General features: G+C 44.2%; 1 protein-coding gene across 5 annotated transcripts in view; it reads right to left on the bottom strand.

Moving 5' to 3' along the window:
* utrn (utrophin) overlaps positions 1-22,500 on the bottom strand; it is a 196,481-nt gene that overhangs the window by 84,816 nt on the left and 89,165 nt on the right. The window contains exon 1 of one of the 5 annotated variants that reach the window (XM_053686401.1): positions 22,165-22,500. This exon is cut by the window's right edge and continues 56 nt beyond it. The exons of the other annotated variants lie outside the window; for them this stretch is intronic. Within the exon in view, the coding sequence (XP_053542376.1) occupies positions 22,165-22,311 (147 nt within the window). The 5' untranslated portion in view covers positions 22,312-22,500. The remainder of the gene's footprint in view (positions 1-22,164) is intronic. 5 annotated transcript variants of the gene reach the window in all.

Genomic DNA, 22,500 nt, shown 5'->3' with positions numbered 1-22,500 from the left:
GGGTCGCTTTTAAAAGAAGACGTAAGCAGGTCGTCAAAACAAACAAACAAACAAATCGGATTTAGTCGACAAATCGGAATCGGTCATCAAGACCTGCGGTGTAAATGCAGCCAAAGAGTATGAATTTATTTATTTTTTTGTAAGTAAAAAAACCAAACATGGGGAAGAGGACTAAAACCCGTAGCACGGTAAAGTGTGTGAGAGATCGAAACTGGGTGAGGAGTATGGGAATAGAGGTAGTGTGTGTGTGGCATGCTGTGCTAGGAAAATAATCAGCGACAAGGCGGCACAGCATGCCGCACACCCGCACACTACCTCTATTCCCATACTCCTCACCCAGTTTCGATCTCTCTCGCTCTCTCACACACACACAATGCAGAAAGTTTCAGATAGCGTAATTCAATGCTTTCCCCTCTCATTTTCAGCAGCTTCCATGAAACAGGATTAAATAATTCACAGCAAAAATAAATAAATAAATAAATAAATAAATAAATAAATAAATAAATCCGGCATGTCTGAAGCCGGCATGACGAGTGTGGCGTGATGAGCCGAGAGACAGGAGGAGCTGAGAGAAGCTGACAGTATTGATCTCGCACGGAAACCGAATGCTGTTCTTATGCAACACGTCACATTCTGGAGACAGAAATGGTTTGTGAAAACTCCCCGTATCATCTGAGACAAAAACGCCAGACCGAGAGAGAGAGAGAGAGAGAGAGAGAGAGAGAGAGAGAGAGAGATGGAGAAAGAGAGAGCAAGTGAGGGAGAGAGAGTGAGCGAGAGCGCGGGCGAGAGAGAGAGAGAGAGAGAGAGAGAGAGAGAGAGAGAGATGGAGAAAGAGAGAGCAAGTGAGGGAGAGAGAGTGAGCGAGAGCGCGGGCGAGAGAGAGAGAGAGAGAGAGAGAGAGAGAGAGAGAGAGATGGAGAAAGAGAGAGCAAGTGAGGGAGAGAGAGTGAGCGAGAGCGCGGGCGAGAGAGAGAGAGAGAGAGAGAGAGAGAGAGAGAGAGATGGAGAAAGAGAGAGCAAGTGAGGGAGAGAGAGTGAGCGAGCGCGCGGGCGAGAGAGAGAGAGAGAGAGAGATGGAGAAAGAGAGAGCAAGTGAGGGAGAGAGAGTGAGCGAGCACGCGGGCGAGAGAGAGAGACCTAGATTTATTTCACTGAATCGGAGACGAGTGCTGAAAACCCTCACGACAGATAAACAGAACCTTCTCATACGTCTTTCCCAACACGGTTCCTTCAGGGGACCATCAACCTTTCGTTTCCCGTTGTTGTTGTTGCTACAAAGCGTCTTGTGTTTCCGCAGCTTTAAGATCTGAAACATTACATAACCGGATGTGAGCGTGTGTAAAACTAATAACCTCCGTCTGAAATAATCTGGTGAAAGTCCATCAGACGGGGCGGAAGTATTCTTTACGCCACAACCGATTGGGAGCCGATTTGAATTCTCGATTCTGATTGGTCGGAAGGTGTGCAATTCGCAGGTTAAGATGAGCGCGCTCGTCCTGATGCGTTATCCGCTCGGTCGTCGGGACGCGTACGGTACGCGGCACGTGAACGTGTTCAAAACGTGTGCCGTGTTTTGTTACGGTGAAGTTTCCGGTGTTTGTTTGACGTGCACGGAAGGAGTCTCCAGCGTCAGAGCTTTTGTTACAGTGGAAAGGTAAAGCTGTAAAAAAAAAAAACGTTTTCAACACAGGAAAGTCATTAGGAAGCAGGATCTTATGCTTTTAACGCTTCCTGGTAAGAAGGGGAAGGGGGGATGGTGAGGGAACAACTGTTTATTAATGTAACATAACGATAAACGGATAAAAAGTATTAAGCGTCATTTCTACATGATAACAGTCACTCTGCTTCATCGCACTACCTCGTCATTGATTGTTTTCCCGTAACGACACAGGCCAGTGTGTGTTATTCCTCTTATATCGCTGCAAACCCAACCGCACCATGTTACCTCACGCTTATAATATAAATAATATTAAAGAACTTTATGGAAATGAATCGTGTGTTTCAGGCTCCCGCTGACGAATATCCACCAAAATCCATCCGGAAACACGCAGTCTGGACAACGTGGGGAAAACCCGGCCAATAAAAAGCACTCAAACTTTTAAAAAAATAATAAATAAAATTAAAAAAAAAATAATAATAAAAAAAAAAAATCAGCCATCAAGATCAGTCATCACAGACAAGATCATGCTACCTCAGGATAATAATAATAATAATAATAATAATAATAATAATAATAATAATAATAATGAAGCCTCATAAACGCCTCCTCGGTCTGAAATGTATCTAGTGAACAAGTCTGCTTGCTCTGGAACGCTTTGTACAGGTTTCTACTATGGAATTTTTTTTAGCATGCACATACACACACGCACGCACGCAGAGACAGACATATTACACACACACGCACGCAGAGACAGACATATTACACACACACACACACGCAGAGAGAGACATTACACACACCTACACACCCAAATTAAAATGTCAGGCAGAATGCCCGCCTTTTATGTTGCATTTCCTTTAGTTTTACACACACGTCAGGCTTTGGTGCTCGGTTTCAACAATCGTTCGCTATACACCCTGAAGCCTGTGTGTGTGGGGAAACAAGACTGACAGAGTATTTTAGCAAATAAAAAGCTGATATTGTGTGGCGTGGAACTGCGTCAGGACTCGCGGGCAGAAAGGGAATCGCTTAAGCGGCCAGGAAATGAACTCACGTGTGTGTGCGTGCGTGGGGGAGAGAGAGAGAGAGAGAGAGAGAGAGAGAGAGAGAGAGAGAGAAACAGGTATCAGTGGTAAACGGGTAATGGAAGTGAATTTGCACATCACATCAATAGTGAAGCAAGAATCATATCCGATTCATGATATTCAGCTCATTACTGCGGCGAAATGTACTGTGTGTGAGAGATGCCGAAATGAACCTGCGCCACCCCATGTGGACAGTGAACACACAGGATTTTCACTTCAGTCCACTTATACAGGAGGACAGCATGACCACATGACCACCCGAACACACGAATCCAGGAAGAAAAGGTGTTTAAGTGTGCTTTACTTTTTTTTTTTTTTTTTTTTTTTTTTTAAAACAACAAAAGGTCTGTAAAAAAACCATAAATGTATCAAAAAGTCTTCAATTTTCACTCCAAAAGGTCTGTAATGACATATTTAACCATGCTAATATGCTAACGGTGTTTATTTCCTTGTACGTGCTAAAGGCGAATTAAGTGCACTTGGAGGAGAATTATGAAAGAGAAATCTTAATGAAGCTCGTTAGGAGGAGACGCTGAACGTTGTGGCTGAGGGCGGGTCGCGGGGTTTTAGAGCAAGAAACGGACGATAAATTCTCCACCTGATGATGGTGGTGCTCGGTAGGGCTGGGGCTTGTGACCAATTTGGCGATTCAAATTTATTTACTTTCGATCCGATATCGATTAATTATCAAGATTTCATTTAAAATATTCGTTTTGCAGACACGGAAATACATACATATACACACACTGGTAACCGAAACCCTCCTCCTGAATAGACGTTTATTTTAACGACAGGGCCGACGCAATTGTGTTTAACTGCTTTTTACTTTTACTTTGAGTAACAAACACTGTAAGAAGAAAATCGTAAATATGTGCACACACTGCACACGAGATAAGCGCAAAACTACAGATAATACTCACATCCTCTCGAGTACAGCGCACGCGCATTAAGAATCGATTCGGGGATTTCCCCACTCCATCGTTTCGTTAAACTGAAGATCGGTAATTTTTTTTTTTAACCCAGTCTAGTGCTTGGTTAAACCTTCGGAAAAGTACCAATAAACAAAATGGCCTTTTATTGTGCTTGTACTGCTTTGGTAAGACTTTCTCTCGCGCACACCTGTGGCATCTCGCAACTGCTTTTACGCAGATAGTGTAATGGATGTAGGTTGTAAGTTTCGGGTTCTCGACGCCACCTGCACTTAGACTTCCATTCGAAGTTATTTCCCTGTGTCCGTACGGTTTCCTCCCAGTACTACTACTAGGATGCGATCTTCGAGCGTCCGTTTGGATGCGTGACTCACGTGGTCACCGTTTTGTCGCCGTCGACAGAGCTGATGAAAACGTGAGAATGCGGCATTTCTTAAATGCATGACATGCCGGTACGCACTTACGAGAGCGCTCGATCGCATATGTGCTACTCGTGTACAATTCCATGCAACGACTCTAGATCTGCGTTTGTGTTCTCCTGTGTCGTACACACCCAACCTCCTCTACCATCACCTACCAGCATGATGCCATCTAATAAGCTACTGCACACACACTGTCGGTATCTGTGAGTGTATGTATGTGGGCTGTGCGGGCGTGAGTCAGTGAGTCAGCAAGGGATTGAAAGTGATTGTAAAGTTCTGAACAAGAGCTGGAGCGAACATAAGAGCAAGTGATTCAGTAATTGTGCATTGTGTGGGATCTGCTTTTATTGAAAGCGCGGTGCTTTCTGACGTTTTCATATTATTCCTGAGTGTCTATAAAACAAGTGATTTTTCACTCTATGATATTTAAATAGGTGTAGAGTGTCTCTCTCTCTCTCTCTCTCTCTCTCTGCTTCAATAACTACCATCCCTTTTTGCTGAGTCTGCCTACAAGCTTGTTATATTTTATATTTAAAAGCAGAGCTCCGACGCTTGTTAATATTCCTCACAGCAAGGCGCTGTGGAGTTCTCGAATCCGACTGGTCAGAAAGATAATCCGACTTCAAATCGCAGGATTACACACACACACACACACACACACACACACACACGCGTTAGCTTTCGTAAGAAATTACAGACCGCCTCTTGGCAGATTCCACCCACGACCTGTGTGAGGATAAGTTTGTTCCCCAAAAACGCCGAATTAATCAAAGGGACTATTTATCGGAGTCTCAGCGTCGTGTGTATAATACCACCTAAAGTGTCATTCACACAGTTACAGCATGGGAGCGGCAGTGGGACATCAAGAACCATCCCTGAACAAAGTGCTACGTGACCATAATTAGGATTCAGAAAGACATGTGTCTGGATAACAACTACCACCTCACCACCAGGGGTCACACTTGTAGCAACACCCGTACCGTGATCGCGTCACGTGCGCTCCTTAATATACATTTAGAATGAAACTTCATTTACATTACATACAGATATAACATAAACCTGTTTTGACAGACAGTAGACAACGTTTCACTTTGACTCCGACAAACCTGAAGTGCTTCGTGTACTTCATCACTGCCACGCTGGAATAACGTCATTCTTCTTTGAGATTCATTCTTACGCGTTTCTAATACACTGTACGGCAGATAAGCCGTGAAATAATAAACACATTAAAACAATGTCTCGTTATTTAACAAAGAAATAACGACGATGTTTATTTAAACATCCGCGGAAGGAGTCTCAAGTGTCGGCGATCTGTAACCGTCCGAAGCGACGTTTTTTTTTTTTTCCTCCAAGTTATTGATTATTTTCCTGCAACATCATGCGCCCTAGTGCTTTATTCTTTACTTATTTGATTGGGGTAAGTTCCAAGACAAAAAAACAGCTGCCTCTCCGTATCTGTGTGAGAAGAAGAAATCGTTCAACTGCGATTGGTTTCGTTTCGCTAATTTAAAGCGATTAAACCGACGGATGCTCGGTATCTCGAGTGAGCTCAGATCTGGACGCCGTTATACCAGTGTGTTGATTTCGATCCAGTGACCAATCACGTCAAGTATGAAACTTGCGTGCAATTGTTTTGTTGAGCAGAAAAGTTGTAATTTTACACAACATCCCCCTTTAGTACGATAACCCTTTCTCGCGGTACACTCATGTTCGGAAATCGACTTATCGGACGTTTTCACGCGGTATAAACAAATGAGCTTATTTTATCTTATAAGATGAGTCAGGACACTGTTGGGTTTCTGTGTGTAGAATATCGTGACTGTGTTTTGACCGCCAGAGTCAAATTATAAACCTAGTAGGCCAGGGGGGAAAAATAATACTTATGAAAGTAGACACATGGGGCTTTGCAGTTTTTCATATGTGCCATTAACCATTACCGTGGACTGTGATGTCACTAATATATTCTGTGCCAAAAACAGACGGAGATTTTATAATATATACGTCTACCCAAGGCTAGTTTTCTTTCTTTCCACTGATGCGCGTGAATGTGAACGGTTCGACTGCACAGCACGCTGAACCGTACTTCCTCCAGACCTCCGTTACATAAAAATGAATCTTTTATATTGAATGGACAAAAAATAAATCAATAAGGTTTCACTATGAGACGATGATTACTGTAGTCCTCGGCGAAGGAGGTATAGCTTTCTGTCTCCTGCCTTTTCGCTGTGAATCAGCATTTCCCCTGCCAGATTCCAGTCTAGTGATCCCTGAGCCGGAGCTTCGGCTTCAGACGGCCCGGGATTAGCGTGTTACGAGAGAAAAAAAAAATCAAAATCAAATCAATCAAAATAAGGAAACTACGGTATGTTTCTGCAAGATAACTACTTTCTCTGCGAGCATCAGAGCAGGCTGAGGTCATAGCGCTAAAGGGAGCTCCTGCAACAGACGAGCCAGTCAGATCTCTGCGCTGTCTGATGGCTGGAAAGAGGAAAATAATCTCATTTTGTGCCTTTATCTCTCATACCGCCTTGTGCTATCCGTCTCACCATCTATCGTTTTTGCATTTCCCTCTGATCATGTGTCCGTCCTTGTAGCTCCTGGAATTCATCTCTCTTTTGCTCCCCCCCCCCCCCCTCTCTTTGTTTCTCACCATCTGCTCCATTAGCGAGAGCAAACCGAGTAAAAGCACTTAGTGCTGAGCAGCTTTTACTTCTGAATGGGTTCCACATAAATCTCTCTCGCACGCGCGCACACACACACTGAACTGCACTATGTGGCTCTTTGCTCTGCTTTATAATGTAGCTGTTGCTTTTCGAGAACAGCTTGGCCAAATGGAAGATTGGCCTCATGGTGAAGTTAAATCACATGACTTTTACCATGACTGCAGACGCAATTTACAGCCGGATCAGTCTATAGTGCTATAGTTGATCCTCGTCCAGTAGGGAAACAAAATTGGGAAGTTTCAGGTTCGACACACCACTAGAGCATCAGTTCATTATAGAGACAAATTCTCATGGAGTTGAACAAACAAAGCTAACGAACGAACGAACGAACGAACTCCTGATTAACACCTCACAAAATAATAAATGGGTTTAAAACCGACTGTACGTTACTGCATCGACTGATCATTCTATTTATGTATTTATTTATTAAATTCTCTTGCTACGGTGCAGCATAATTGCCTCGTAGACCCTACATACTGCACTACATGCACACCAATTAATATTCAGCAACATCTCTGCTTTCACGTATTTACTCGAGTAAGATTAGTATGCCATCCCCGTTACAATTACTCTCATACGCTCGGTTCACTTCCTTAAAAAGCCACGTACTACGATAAACACGGGACTCATGGGAGGAACAGAAATGTGACCCTCACTTTTCAGCGCCGATTCCTCCTCACTTATTCTCCTGTCATTTTCTGGAATTCTGCCTAAGAGCACTCGTCATTTTTGGCTGTCCACATGAGGCGAGAGGAAACTCGTTCAAATGGCTCACCGTTTAATGATTTCAGCACTAGAGTATGTCCAATTTCCATTCCAATCCCGCCCCACCCCCAGCCCACTGGAGTCCAGAAGAGATATGACGGACAAGATATCTGCAGGACGAAGAGATAAAGGCCAAACACAATGTAGTACTACACCAATCAGCCATAACAACACTCCTTCAGAGGTCCGGTGGGGTCCATTCCTAGACGGGTGGGTGAGGAGTCGTTTTGGTGGCGCGAGGGGGGCGTATACAATATTAGGCAGGTGGTTTTAACGTTATGGCTGATCGCCGTATCTATATAACGAAAAAAAAACACGATAGTTTTGTGTTCAGATTTCCTGTGTCTTACTATCTACACGCTAATGTACCATCCTCAGCAAAATTACAATAGCACAAGACTTCAGACCGTCAAATATTCTTTATTCGGCCCATTTATAAACCCAAGAGGAAGAATAACACTAAGGACTCCAGGCCTGTATTTGCAAACCGTACAATGTGTTAACCGATGTGTTTTGTTATCAATCAGCTCGCCCTGCAATATGCAGCAATACAGTCATTTTATTAATATTGCACAGCAAATGCCGAACGGCCTCACTGAGAGCTCGGCAATAACGGCTAAGTGGAGATTTAAATCGTTATCCACCCCCCCCCCCCCCACACACACACACAGCCATAGCTCTAAATCATGTTTTAGTAGAGTGAGGTCAGGTCAGCGCAAGGTTGCTCATTTCCATATACTGCTTCGCAGTGCATGAGTCAGTCAGCAGCTCGTCCACAGCTGCTCAGTCAAACAGGAGACCCGGCGAGCAGGTGGGAATTTGGTGATGGACAAGACAAAGAAAAGAACCGAATGAATTGTAAGCCTGTTTGATTTACAGAACGGACTACAGACAAACTGCTGTCCTCTTATAAACAACTAAATAAAACCAGAACCTCTGTAGTAAAACAATATCACAAAGCCCACATATAAAAGTTATAGGTTTTCACAGAAGAAACCAAAACAAGAGATTTCTGTTTCCTGGACATTTAATTCGGTTTGCTGGGCTTGGGCAGTTTCTGACGGTATTTTTATTCGCTCAACACTTTTCTCTTCACATATCCCAGCATCAATCCTTAAGGGGTCAAGAGCTCTTTAGAGGCCAAGGATCCAGACATGATCTAGAGCCTTAATCCTTAACCACTCTGATTTCTTGGTAATGAGCCATAATCCTCAACCAACCAACTACCTCCATTGTTCTCTACTCTAATAAGTCTAGGTCATGGTGAACCCCTCGATTTCCTGGACATGGTTGTAGATCCTTAATCATTATCCACTGGGATACCACTGTTATGTTCACTCTACCAAGTCTACATCATGGTGAATCCTTAACCACTGGGCAGATAACACCTCTACCAAGTCGGCCTTTTGTTGAACTCTTGGTTTCTTCGCACCTGAATGCTCAAATGCTGACCTACCTCCAATTTCTTCAGCTGTACCAAGTCCAACTCTTAATTTCTTGAATTCTCCATTATCTTTGCTTACAGTGCATGATGCGACAGAACTCTGACTACAAGACGATGCAAGCCTAGTTTGGCCAGTCTTCAGTGGACACAGTCTTCTGAAGTTGCCACCACCCACAAAATCCATATTCCAACAAGTGTCTTTTGCTGGGTATTCTTCTACCTTTCCTACAATCTGGATCTTGGCAAATCCTACTGGACTACTTGAAGGCAAGTATCTAAGCATCTATGGTAGGGGGGGGGAAATCATGGTAGCAGAGCTCCCAGCAACTCTACATACTGACTAAGTAAGGAAGCAGAAGATCAAAAAGATCCTTGGGTTAATTGCTTTGGCTATACAATAGGTTAGATATTTCCACCTGAGCGAGCCATTAAACTCATGTGCGATGATCGCTTGCTTATAAGGCCAGACTCAGACACTCCGAGGCCAAGATAAATATCTCCTCATACAAATGCCATCGTGCTCAAGATATAAATTCAACATCATTTAGCAAGCCATAATGATATGTAGGGATGACTTAAATATCAAAGTCTGAATTGGGTGTTTTGACCTTTTCAAGGCAAAGGGATGATGTATTCTGTCTTATATGGGTGCTGTCAAAAGAGGGTGGACAGAAGGGATAAAATTTGGGTTTTAAAATGCTAAGGTTTTAAAATGCTAAGTTACATTTTGTCTGGGCTATCATGTAGAAGATTTCGAGTTTCTAATCAATTGTGATAGCAAGACTAGAAATGTAAGGTAGTTTTCTGTTCCTAACAAATGCATTAGCCTTAGGCTAATGCAAAAATCAAACTCGCAGAAGTCAAGCCAGTCATTCTGAATAAAGGCCCATTCTTCCTGTACTACTGTTTGCACAAATACCCTAGAAACATTAAGTAGAGCATCAATTATTACCTCCTTACAAGTCTAGGTTGGCCTGACCCGATTTGAACAAATGGGAATATCTTTCACCGATAGAATATCCTTACAGTGTGTGTGTGTGTGTGTGAGAGAGAGAGTGAGGGAGAGAGAGACTGAGAGAGTTGCTAGCCTAATTAGCTTTATTAGTCCCCAGTGCTGAACCTTAGTGTGTGCTAGCTCAACAAACGCCAAAGACAATCACAACCCATCTCCTAACTCATCTAATGAGATCCATCAGATAAAGCAGGAGAGCAAAATGAGGTCCTCGATTTCTGACTGCTGAAAAACTCCACTATGAAAGTTAGAGTACTTCCACTATGAGTCAACAGACTCGAACAGACTGTATCCTCCATTCGAAAGTGAATAATTTGGAGGTTATTAAATTTATTTTTTTTTATCTTATACTTGAGTGCATCAAGTGGGTGTAATAGTTGGAACACTCCTCTGTGAGGTCACCCTCCTCTGTGAGGGTATGATTGCGGTAAATCTTGGCTGTAAGGCAACCAGGCTCTAATTAATCGGAAATTTCATCGCGTACTGCCTGTGGCTATGTGGGTTTCCTCTGCGTTCTCAGGTTTCCTTCTAGCTCCCAACACATTCTGGTAGCTAGATTTTTCAAACCATCCATTAGAAGCACAATGCATACTGGATGATAGATGCTCGATGGTACAGGCCATTGTAAGGTCACATCAGGTTTCGATCATGAGCCGTCACTAGAGTCTAATTGACAGAGCACTTCAATATGTGGTCATTCTACTGTTTTGTCCATTAAATGTTCCTTCCACTTTTCCTGGTGCTGGTCGCAGTGGGAACAGGCTAAGCCAGGTTTTCTCTACCCCCTGCCAGCAATTCCAGCTCCCCCTGGGGATCCCTTGGTTTTCCCAATCCAACTGAGATATAATCTCTCCAGCAAGTCCTGGGTCTGCCCCAAGCTCTCTGTCCAGTGGGACATGCCTGATACAACTTTACCATGAGCTGGCCAGGGAGTATCCGTGTAACCGGAAGATGCCCGAACCCCCACTCGGAGCTGTACTCGCGAGTTCTACCAGACAGTGCTCAAAGCTCTACTCAGGATCATCCATCTCCTTACCTTATTACGGAAAGTAACCCTGAGAAGGTACCCCATTTCCAGCACCTATACTTGTGACCTTATTTTTCAGTCACTACCCACAAATCGTGACCATAGGTGACAAAGACGTAGGTTGACCAGTAAACAAAGAGTTTTATCAGCAAACCGAGTCCCTGCTTCACCACTACAGATCAGTGCAGAAACTGTAACACTCCTGTTCTTGACCCGGTCCTTTTTTTTTTTTTTAATCTCAGTCTTCTCTTTTCCATCACTCATGATTAAGACCCCAGGATATTTTGCTCTGATTTCTGACAATGTGGTTCTAACTAGGCTCTGACTGTTGGAGCACTCCTTCGAGAAGGCTACGGGATCTGGATCACGGAACCCACAACTGTGACGGGTCTGTTTTAATGGTCTGGTGTGAGGTCATCAGCTCTGATTGTTGGAATCCTGCACTGCAGAGTAAGTTTGACCAGACTTGTATGCATCCCTCCACTATGATATCACCGGTCACTAATAGCTGAAATGCTCCTTTATGAGGTGTCTGGGCTCTTATTTATAGAAACACTCAATCCATTGAGAGATCATTTTCCTTTCGTTGCTGGAACACTCGGTTGTGAAGTCATTTCGCTTGGATTGATGGAAAACTCCACGCTGAGGTAATTTTTCCTTGATTGCTCCAAAACTGCATTATGAGGTCGTTTTGCTTTCATTTCGGGGGCAGTTAAGAATACAGTTTTTAACTAACGTGACACAATGCGCTGTTCAAAGGAAGATCCACTGAACTGAAGAAAAGTCAACGGAGTTCCTCGTTTAAAAGTTATTAGAGCTGAGTGAGTAAATAAGAGAAACTTGTTTGCTGAGGGGACGTGGGACAACGTCCGTGGTTGATTATCTGCCATGTAAAACTGTCTCTTTCTATGAAAGGAAGCAGTTTCACAGCCTTGTTTATTCATGAAAGCTAGAGGTCTGGTTAGAACGACTACACAGAACCCTATAATAAAAATAATAATAATAATAATAATAATAATAATAAAGTACATAGAGTCCCTATCAGAAAGACTTCCCAACTAGAACTACCTACCTCCTGAACATCCCTTCTTCTAAGAGTGTACCATTCCTTGTTTAATAGTAGTTAAGAATGATTTCTTGTTTTCCCCCACTGGTTGACCGTCTTGTGGGTAGCAGATAATAGACAGCACCTGCTTCACTCATTTATTTAATTACACTTTGGTTAAAAACGTCTCTGGTTTTCAAAGACATTCTTGGCCATGAAGCAAGCGAAAAGCTTTTAGAGGTAATTCGTCAGATGAAAAGTACCTTAGGTGAACATTTTATGATCTTGTCCACTTGAGCAAAGTGAGCGTACTTATTAAAAAAAAAAAAAAAAAAAAAAAGGATTTTGGGCCAGTACTTCGGCAACGGTCCAATAATGAATACTTGATGTCTGACTGCATGTTCTGTAGATGACGATCTGTTTCTACAGATTGTTTACCAACGTATAGACAAGCAGTCTTAATAGCCTCTTATTTCTGTCAGGAACAGAAAGGTGTGCATGCTATAGCTGGGATATCGCGAGATGACGCCACGGCCGTCTGAGGCCGAGAGTCCTAGAGAGCCAAACTGAAGTCTGGGAAGTGAGAGATATGGCAACGCTAGCCAATCGAGGAATTCTGTGAACTAATGTATTCGGAGGAGTTTGTGCTTTTCTTCAGAGTGTGATACAAATTGGCACATTACCAAATTGGGAAGAAAATGGGCAACAAAACAAAAAGGTAAACTTTGTGTAAAACAAGAATGGCAGTTTAAAAAAATGGTAGTATGCTTTTTGTCCCCCTGTTAACCAAAAGGACTTTGTATAGGTGCTTGCTGTAGATTATATGCCCTTCATCTTCTTAATAGAGCTGCATTTCCACTGATCCTTCTTCACGATAGCTGTGCCAATAATTCTCAGCTTGCAGACGAGTGATCAATTCCAGCCCACCATCGCTCAAACACTGGGCCATAAATAACTACAAATTTAGCATCGGCCGTTAAATTGGACAAGTGCACGTCCAAGGGCAGCCAACCCAGCTGCCCACACATGAAATCTCTCTCCAGTCATGTAGGCTGTATCCTAATAAGCCGGGGCAATCTCAGACGGATGCTAATTCTAGCGCCTACGTTTTTTGTGTGTGTAAGTTTTACCATCTCTCTGTGATGGGATCATTTCGTTAATTGCAGGGAAAGAATTGAGAGCGACTCCCACTCGCATTCAAAAGATCTCATCTCGTTGGTTGCAAACAAACGACACGGAACATCCTGGACTCCTTGTTATTTTCCGTGTTTATATGCAGAGCGTGTAAAGAATAAACAAGCTATTCACGTTTTTTCCGGAGGCTTCGCCTCTCTGTAATCTCACCTCCAGCCTCTTACTCTTCCTTTTTGCTCATTATCTGAAGACTGGAGTGACCATGGCTAGAGGGTTTGAAAGCATGGTGGCTCTTTCTGCGTCGCAGTGTGTCTGAATCGGACGCTTTCTGTAGCGCACGGGAGGTCACGGGGCTACTAAAGAGACTCAAGGCTAAACGGCCAAAGTGTCCTTGCAAGAACTTCTCAAAATCACACCGACCGAATCCATCCATCCTGAATCACATTGTGAAATAATCGTATTGTGTTTAGTATTGTGTTTACTCCCATGAGAAGTAGCAGTTGTATCCCCTGTGCTGATGTCACACGGGGAACGCCGTTATTGCCGGCACGGTTACAACGGTGTACAGTGGTGGAAGAGCTGAACGGAGATGCTAGTGCAAACACTCGCCCCAAAGTATCAAAAAAAACGCAACGCAGTTATACAGCGCAGAGACTCGGCCGAGCTAGTTAGCAATCTACGAGACGGCGGTGGCGCGGCGGTGGTATTAGCATGAGAGTCGAAGCTTATCTGTTTGAGCAGATGAGGCGGTTAAAGAGCTGGACAGAAGGACTTTCTTCTATTCTCCCATGACTTGCAGGTGGTTCTGTGTGAGAGAGAGGACAAGAAGGAAGGCAAACACGTTCTCAGGAAAGCACTAAACACCAGCTTACGGGTTTGCATGAGCGAACGAGCCGGCTTACGCTTAAAAGCGCCATTGTATCGTAGGGGAAAAGGGTAATGGAAACAGGTTTACCGAGTAAATTATGCAGGCCGGCCAGAGCATGTCGAGCGGACCGCCATTGAGGAATCCCATGGGTTCACGAGTGCACACATTTTGAGCTCGGTGTCAGACAAAACCGCTCGAAAAAACTTTCCTAACAAGCTTTCAGAAAAAGTTCCACCGCTCTGATAGACGGAGGCAGAAAGAGAGCGAGGGATAGGAAGAGAGCGAGGGGATTGGCGAGAGATTGTGCTCGGAAAGCACAGCACTGTCTTAGTGAGTCAAGCTTTGGGAGGGGGGCAAGTGGAACGAGAAAGCTGGAGCGACGGGAGAGGGAAAAGGAGCGCGGCAATGAGAGAGGAGGTGTCAGACTAAGCCTCAAAGCCGACACGAGACGAAAGGCGGAAAAACAGAAAGGAGTCCAGGTGGAGGTGGAAACGGAGGGTAATCGGAAAACCGTGGAAGTTAGTTAAAAACGTATTGCGGCTTTTCTCCTTAAGAGTCATGAGCTTCGGGATGTGTATATGGCTTCGTTACCACAAACTACACTCTCATGAGTATTGAGTTGAATGAAGTTCTTTTCAAATAGAGCAAAAAACACACACGCTCACCATATCTACCTGACATTTCCTTCCAGTCTGGATGTTTACCTAGCTAGCTAGCTATTTATCGCTAACTTACAGCAGGTGATTGACGGGTGCCCTCCAGGTTCCACTCTCCAGAAGCCGAAACGGATAAAGTGCTTTTGAAGAAGACGGTCTACTTACTTAGTCTACTTAGACAACATTAGGTTACTCATTATCCCTAAAAATAATCATCATACTGTGAACGTTCTACCATACATTTTCTGAAGGGCGCCAAGATTAAGAACAAAATCAAGAACTCTGCGTTCAGTACTATAGATTTACTACCAACTAACGTGCCTGTATTGATGGATCTTAAAGTAAATATTACAGTACTATGAACTCATGTAAAGTAGTGAAGTGGTGGCCGTGATGACGCTAATCTCAGGCTCAGCAGGAAATACCCGAGGCGACGTTTTCTTCCCAAGACGAGATCTTACGAGGATTACTCAGAACGCAGCGGAAACCTTCAAATAAAAAAAAGCAGCTTCCATAAACACGTCATTCCTGTTATCAAGGACCACGCTGGTGGTAACCCAGCGACCTCACCAGACCACACGTGCACCCGTGTGGGTTTATTAAAAAAAAATGCTTGTAAAGCTGTTTTGGCTCAGACCTGGCAACCCAGAGAGCGTGGTTTAGTGTGAAGGAGGGTCATTTCTTACAATCGGAAGTAGACGGCGCGGGGTAAAGCCGGCCACGAGCGATCCGGCTGAGGTCGGGAGGTGGAGTCGTTTCACGGGTGGAGATCGGGTCATCGATTATTTGATCTGAAGCCTGCTTGGTGAATGCTTTCGAAACAGAACGGCAGGAGTGTGTGAGGAGCGAATGAGTGTGTGAGGAGCGAATGAGTGTGTGACTGGGAGTGAACTTCAATGAGCGTGTGTAGAAAGAAAGCTGTTAGCTGGTTAATAAATAGTCCTTTCACAGAGTAAGTGAGTGTTTATAGTGAGTCTCTCTCTCTTTCACACACTCACACACACACACACACACACACCCCTTTCACTTCAAATGGATGGCTTTCCTTTACTTAAAGTCTGATTCATGGGCTTACACTGTACAGCGAGTATACAGATGTGCCGCTTGCGGCTATGATCCACACAAACTTGAACAAATTACTAAGAAAATCTACCACACACACACACACACACACACACACACACACACACACACACACACACTTCACTTACACTTCAATCAGCATGTCCTGGGCTACGGCGTCACTAATCTCTCTCTGTGTCAGGCTTCCCAGCCTGCAGTTACATGTCACACTCGTACCAGGATTAGATTCTCATCCCTGCTGTGCAAATAAGTCCTCAGGGAACACACACACACACGCCTCTGCGCATGTGCATCTGCACACACACGCTCACATCTGCTGAGGTAATTGCTTTTTAATTAACACTAAGCTTCTAATCCTAATGATTTATGAAGCCTTGCAGTGGCTTCATGTACGCGTGTGTACATGTGCATGTGTGTGTGTGTTAGTGCCATGCTGCTGAGCATTAACCAACGAGGGTTAAGAGTGGAGTCATCATCGATGTCGTCGTAATTGTCGCATATGGCTCTGTTGTGTGTAGCGATGAGCGGTGAAAGACGCGTCGCCAACCGTGCACACACACACACACACACACACACACACCACACAAAAAGTCACATGGTCAGGCGTAGGATGCTTGAAATGCAAAATGTCAACAAACACAATGACACACCTCTTTCCCCTGATTTTAAACCAGAGATGAAAAGCAGGAATTACGAGTGAGGGTACGTAGCTAGTCCGCGTCGCTAATCTGCCAACAGTACGAAGCAAGTCTAGCGAGGCCGCGCACGCACACGAGTAACAAACGACAGGCAGCACGAGTGACTTGTACATTTGGAAGGTTGAACCAAGGCAAGCTGGCTAACCAATATTAGCATTAAACTAGCTAAAACTAGCATGTTAACGAGCTCACTGCAAAGGCTTGCCACTCCGTGCGTCTTCGTAGTCTTTGTTTTATGCTAACCGCTACAGTGTCGTGTTTGTCGGAATAATCTTTGGATTATCCCTCGGTCGTTGTTCTGTTTTTGTCTCTGGACCTTGTTTTTTTGTTGTTGCTTTTTCTTCCGCTCTGTATGAATTTGCGTACTTGTCTTCGGACCACCGGTATTGTCTTTCCTTGTCCAAGAAAAACCAAGGGATATGGACTAAAGTGATTGACTGGTGGCTAGCAATGGTTACAAAGCAGTGATTGGATGACCAAAGAAGTTGGGTGGAGCTCAGAAACGTTCGACTTCGTTCGAACTTTGAGCAGGTTGTAATGGCTAGTTCTGCGATTTGAATTTTTTGGGATATGTATTTATGGTCTGATTTGTTTGTTTAATAAATAAATAAAAATTTACCCTGAGCAAATTCAAAACAAGCTCCAGAGTTTCAGACTAAACAGACTGACAACATTAAACAGCTAGCATGTTGGGTGCTTTTCCAGAAAAATAAACAAAATTAAGAAGGGAGAAATGGACCAAACATGAACCGAAGCAGATCTCCATCTTCATTAGTGCAAACCTGACCACAAAAGAACTTATTCCAAGTTATTACAGACGCAAGAAAAAAGGGAAATGGAGGGAAAATATTGTACTTCCATGTTTTTAAAGTTTCGCTCTTTCATTTGTGCATTCTTTTGAGCTTTCGGTGCACACAGTGGACCTGAACAAAAAAATCATATTATTATTATTATTATAATTATTATTATTATTATCAGCTATTCCATTCTGCAGAGAGACGGATGTGTGGAGTGAAAGGAACGAGAGAAGAGGACTGTTTTCTGCACCCAGAGAAATGACAGAATAGGGCAGAGTGCAAGAAAGAGTGAGAGAAACATGGGGGGGGGCACAAGAGAAGGAGAGAGAAAGCGAAGGAAACATGGCTAGGAGTGAGAGCGTGTGTGTGAAAGGAACGTGATGCAGAGAGGTTGTTCAAAAGCACGCGAATGTCAGCTTCAGTTTAGAACAAAGAGGGGAAAAACTAATGTTTGAAGAAAGAGAGCACGAGGGGAAGTGTGAGAGAGAAAGACAGAGAGAGTAAAACAGACAGTGAGAGAGAGAGTAAAACAGACACACAAAGCGTGAGAGAGAGAGAGAGTAAAACAGACACAGAGAGAGAGAGAGAGAGACAGTAAAACAGACAGAGAGAGAGAAAGAGAGAGACAGACAGTAAAACAGAGAGAGAGACAGTAAAACAGACACACACAGAGAGAGAGAGAGAGAGAGAGAGTAAAACAGACACACACACAGAGAGAGAGAGAGAGACAGTAAAACAGACAGAGAGAGAGAAAGAGAGAGACAGACAGTAAAACAGAGAGAGAGACAGTAAAACAGACACACACAGAGAGAGAGAGAGAGAGAGAGAGTAAAACAGACACACACACAGAGAGAGAGAGAGAGAGAGAGAGAGAGAGAGAGAGAGAGTAAAACAGACACACACACAGAGAGAGAGAGAGAGAGAGAGAGAGAGAGAGAGAGAGAGAGAGACAGTAAAACAGACACACACACAGAGAGAGAGAGAGAGAGAGAGAGACAGTAAAACAGACACACACAGAGAGAGAGAGAGAGAGAGAGAGAGAGAGAGAGAGAGAGAGAGACAGTAAAACAGACACACACACAGAGAGAGAGAGAGAGAGAGAGAGAGACAGTAAAACAGACACACAGAGAGAGAGAGAGAGAGAGAGAGAGAGAGAGAGTAAAACGGAGAGAGAGAGAGAGAGTAAAACGGAGAGAGAGAGAGAGAGAGAGAGAGAGAGAGAGAGAGAGTGATGAAACCCGATCATCCACCTGCCTCATCCCTAATCATCATCCCTCATCATTAATCCTCCCTCATGCAGCTCACTGACCCCATGCTCTGTGTCTCTCTCACACACACACGCCTCACTCTCTCCTTTCTGAGTCTGATGCAGTGACAGGGGATCAGCTCCTTTCGACACGTTGAATTATAACATTTATCCCATGCTTAAAGAAGCGGTGAGTCTTTTTTTTTTTTTTTTTTTACAGCCCTCTACCACATGCCCTTTGAAATGATATGATGACTACAGGGCTAATAAAACTTCAAAATTTTACAAATGGCAAATTTAGGAAATGCTGTTTACCCGGAATATCACACATATATATATATACACACACACACACACACACACACACACACACACACGACAATAAGCGATGCTGCAGGTTACGTTTTAGCTACAACATGCACACCTCATATCAGTTAGATGGTTTTATGTTCTCTGGGTTCTGACAGAGAGAGAGAAAGAAAAGGAGACAGAAGAAGGGACAGTGAGGAAAAGAAAGGGAGAGACAAACAGATACAGCGTGCAGAGAGTGAGACAGATCGAGAGACACAGCGTGACGAGAGTGAGACAGAAAGATCGAGAGACACAGCGTGACGAGAGTGAGACAGAAAGATCGAGAGACACAGCGTGACGAGAGTGAGACAGACAGATCGAGAGACACAGCGTGACGAGAGTGAAGAGAGTGAGACAGAAAGAAAGATCGAGAGACACAGCGTGAAGAGAGTGAAGAGAGTGAGACAGAGATCGAGAGACACAGCGTGACGAGAGTGAAGAGAGTGAAGAGAGTGAGACAGAAAGATCGAGAGACACAGCGTGACGAGAGTGAAGAGAGTGAAGAGAGTGAGACAGAAAGATCGAGAGACACAGCGTGACGAGAGTGAAGAGAGTGAAGAGAGTGAGACAGAAAGATCGAGAGACACAGCGTGACGAGAGTGAAGAGAGTGAAGAGAGTGAGACAGAAAGATCGAGAGACACAGCGTGACGAGAGTGAAGAGAGTGAAGAGAGTGAGACAGAAAGATCGAGAGACACAGCGTGAAGAGAGTGAAGAGAGTGAGACAGAAAGAAAGATCGAGAGACACAGCGTGAAGAGAGTGAGAGAGTGAGTGCACAATTCAGACAGAACATACATGCATTAGTGCATATGACTCAGGGAGCCTCCCTCCTATTCCCCCCAGACACACACACACACACACACACAGCAAACTTCAAACACAAACGTGTTCTGTGTGGTTGCTTGTATTTATATTTAGACTGAGAGGAGAATTGTTGAAGTTTTCCCCCAAACCCTGGCTTTAAGATCGCAGGCGTGTCAGTGAGAGTTATTCTCCGTAATTCAGCGCGATTTCTGCTCTCGGCTTATTAAATTCCCTCCGAAATAACACCAGGAACAAACGAGCCGACTAGAACGCCTCCGCCACCCGCGGTTCTCCTCCGTCTCCTCGCCGATACAGGAAGTAGCACTTCTCTGCTCTCCGCGTGTACCACTTCACCACGAGACGCCACGGGAACCCAATTACTGAGGAAAAGGAGACATCGGAGGAAAACAAAACCCTCGAACACACCACGATCACGTCCTGTACCGCCACACAACAATCTCACACACACACACACACACACACAGGAAAGTTTCCGGAAAAAACTAAGCGTACACAGATACAATGGAATGAAAATGGCGGACCTCCAGTGTCCGCCTGTTACACAGTGGGCGTGTCCAGTCAGGTGACCTTTCAGAACACACTGTTTTGCACATTTTCAACACAAAACGCTCAATTAAGTGTGCTCGTAAGGAATAAAACGATCTAAGCCTTCATCCTGTCCTAGAAAATAAATCAGTGATCACCACCTCGTACGTTTTATCCATTTATTGTTACGTCTCATGTCGTGGAACGGCTACAAATCGAGCCGTAAACTGTCCTCACCGGTCTCGCTTTAGCGCTTAACGCAGAGCTGACGTCTGTTACAAAGCGCCGACGCTGGAACTCCTTCCACGACGCCTTTTCCAGTTTCCTGTAACATGACGAGTTCCCTTTGTTTTAATTTTCGTTTTTGGTCTTATTAAAAAATAAGAAATAAAAGAGAGAGAGAGAGAGAGAGACGAACTTGTTTCATGGAGGTCCAAAACATAACTATAAACGGATAAAAAGTACAACGTGTGTGTTTTGTAATACACAAAATGTTAGAAATCCGCTGTGGTTGATTCGCTTCCTAGAAGACTTTTATTCCTTATATAACCGAAAGTATCCCACTTTATTACAGGCATTCATTTCAGTTTTCCTTCTGGTTTACTTTATTATTATTATTATTATTATTATCATCATTATAATACTCATTATACTCTACACTTCTAGTTTTAGAGCGAGCAAAAAACCTTCCACGGTTGAGAATTGAGTCTCGAGTGGTGAATTGGGGTGATATTCTCCTGCGGTTCGCATTGAAGGGTTTATTTTCTAACGCCGAGCTCGACGTTTTCACAAAACGGCCGAATATCCGATTTCATGAACCGTGAACGAGAGGACACGACTCGGACCGAAAACGACACAGGAGCATCTCAAAAACGTTAACCTTAATGCAAAAGATGTAACTGTAACTCTTGTCTCATCTCGTGTCCCGACGCGTCATGTGACCTGTAATAATAATAATAATAATAATAATAATAATAATCTCTGCTCCTACACAGAACTGACGGACTGGGTCACGATTCACATCAAACGCTGCCTCTCTCTTCAAATAAAGTCCATATCCCGTGTGGAGAACTTATTCTGCAGGAGTCTGAAGGAACGTCACGTGGTCACGTCGTACCTGGAGAACGCAGTTTCTCAAGAGTTCCGTGGAGTCATGAATGATGATTTTCTACAAATAATGGTACTACAGAAGTGTCATCGTTGTGAGGAATAAAACACTCGGGAGTGTGTTGTTATTAGGAAACGAATCAACGACGGGGTGGGGTGGGGTGGTGTGATGCGACACAGCGGAGTTTCCCATTTATTCATTCAACCATGAGGAATCGTTCCTCTTCCGTTTTTGTTTTTTTTGTCCGTTTACGGTTACTGCGGAACGGCCGTGAAACAAGCTCGCTCACTTACGTTATAGCAGCTGTAGACATTCGCTCCCTCTTCTTTCCTCTCTTCAAGTTATTAAGAGAGTTAATAACACACACACACACACACACACACACACACACACACACACACACCTTGTCGTGTTACAGAGAAACCAGGAAACTCCTCTGACACTGGAGACTCCTTCCATGAATGTTAAATAAACATGCCCTTACAGAAAAGATTCTTTTTTGTTGTTGTTTATCTGTTTATTATTCACCGTGGACCGTGTCAAGCGTGCGCCGTGCAAGTCCGTATGTAAGTCGTTACTATGGAAACGAAAACGTACTCGAACAACAAAACGAATCGCTGCTTTCGGACCGATCGGGATTGAGGATCGAGAATCACGCCGTGGTTTAGAACTTCACATGAGGAATAAAAACATGAAGTCAGACTCACGCAGCCCAAACAAACTCGGCGAGACAACGGCGTGTGCGTGTGTGGACTGACCTTGCAGAGTTTCTGGTAACGTGGTGAGGTGATGGCCATTCTCTGAAGCCGGTGTAAGAAGAGCACCACTTTCTGCAGAGACGTCCTCACCACAGCCATCATCCTCGCACGGCCGGCGCCACACTGCCAGGCTCGCGCTGTACGCATCCTAGCGTGCGCACACGCGCACACACACACACACACACACACACACACACACGCGTGCACTCACATCCCCCGCCGTGAGCCGCACAAGCCGTGACGAACCCCGACGAGCATGTCCAACACACACACGCACGCACTCTCGCGCTCAGCGGCTTAATCCGATCCCCTTCAGTCTCAGACTCGGAACAACAT

The sequence above is a fragment of the Ictalurus punctatus genome, chromosome 15 (assembly GCF_001660625.3).
Source record: "Ictalurus punctatus breed USDA103 chromosome 15, Coco_2.0, whole genome shotgun sequence".
Classification (NCBI taxonomy): domain Eukaryota; kingdom Metazoa; phylum Chordata; class Actinopteri; order Siluriformes; family Ictaluridae; genus Ictalurus; species Ictalurus punctatus.
Note: the sequence above shows the minus strand (reverse complement) of the source record. Positions and strands in the feature narration are given on the sequence as shown.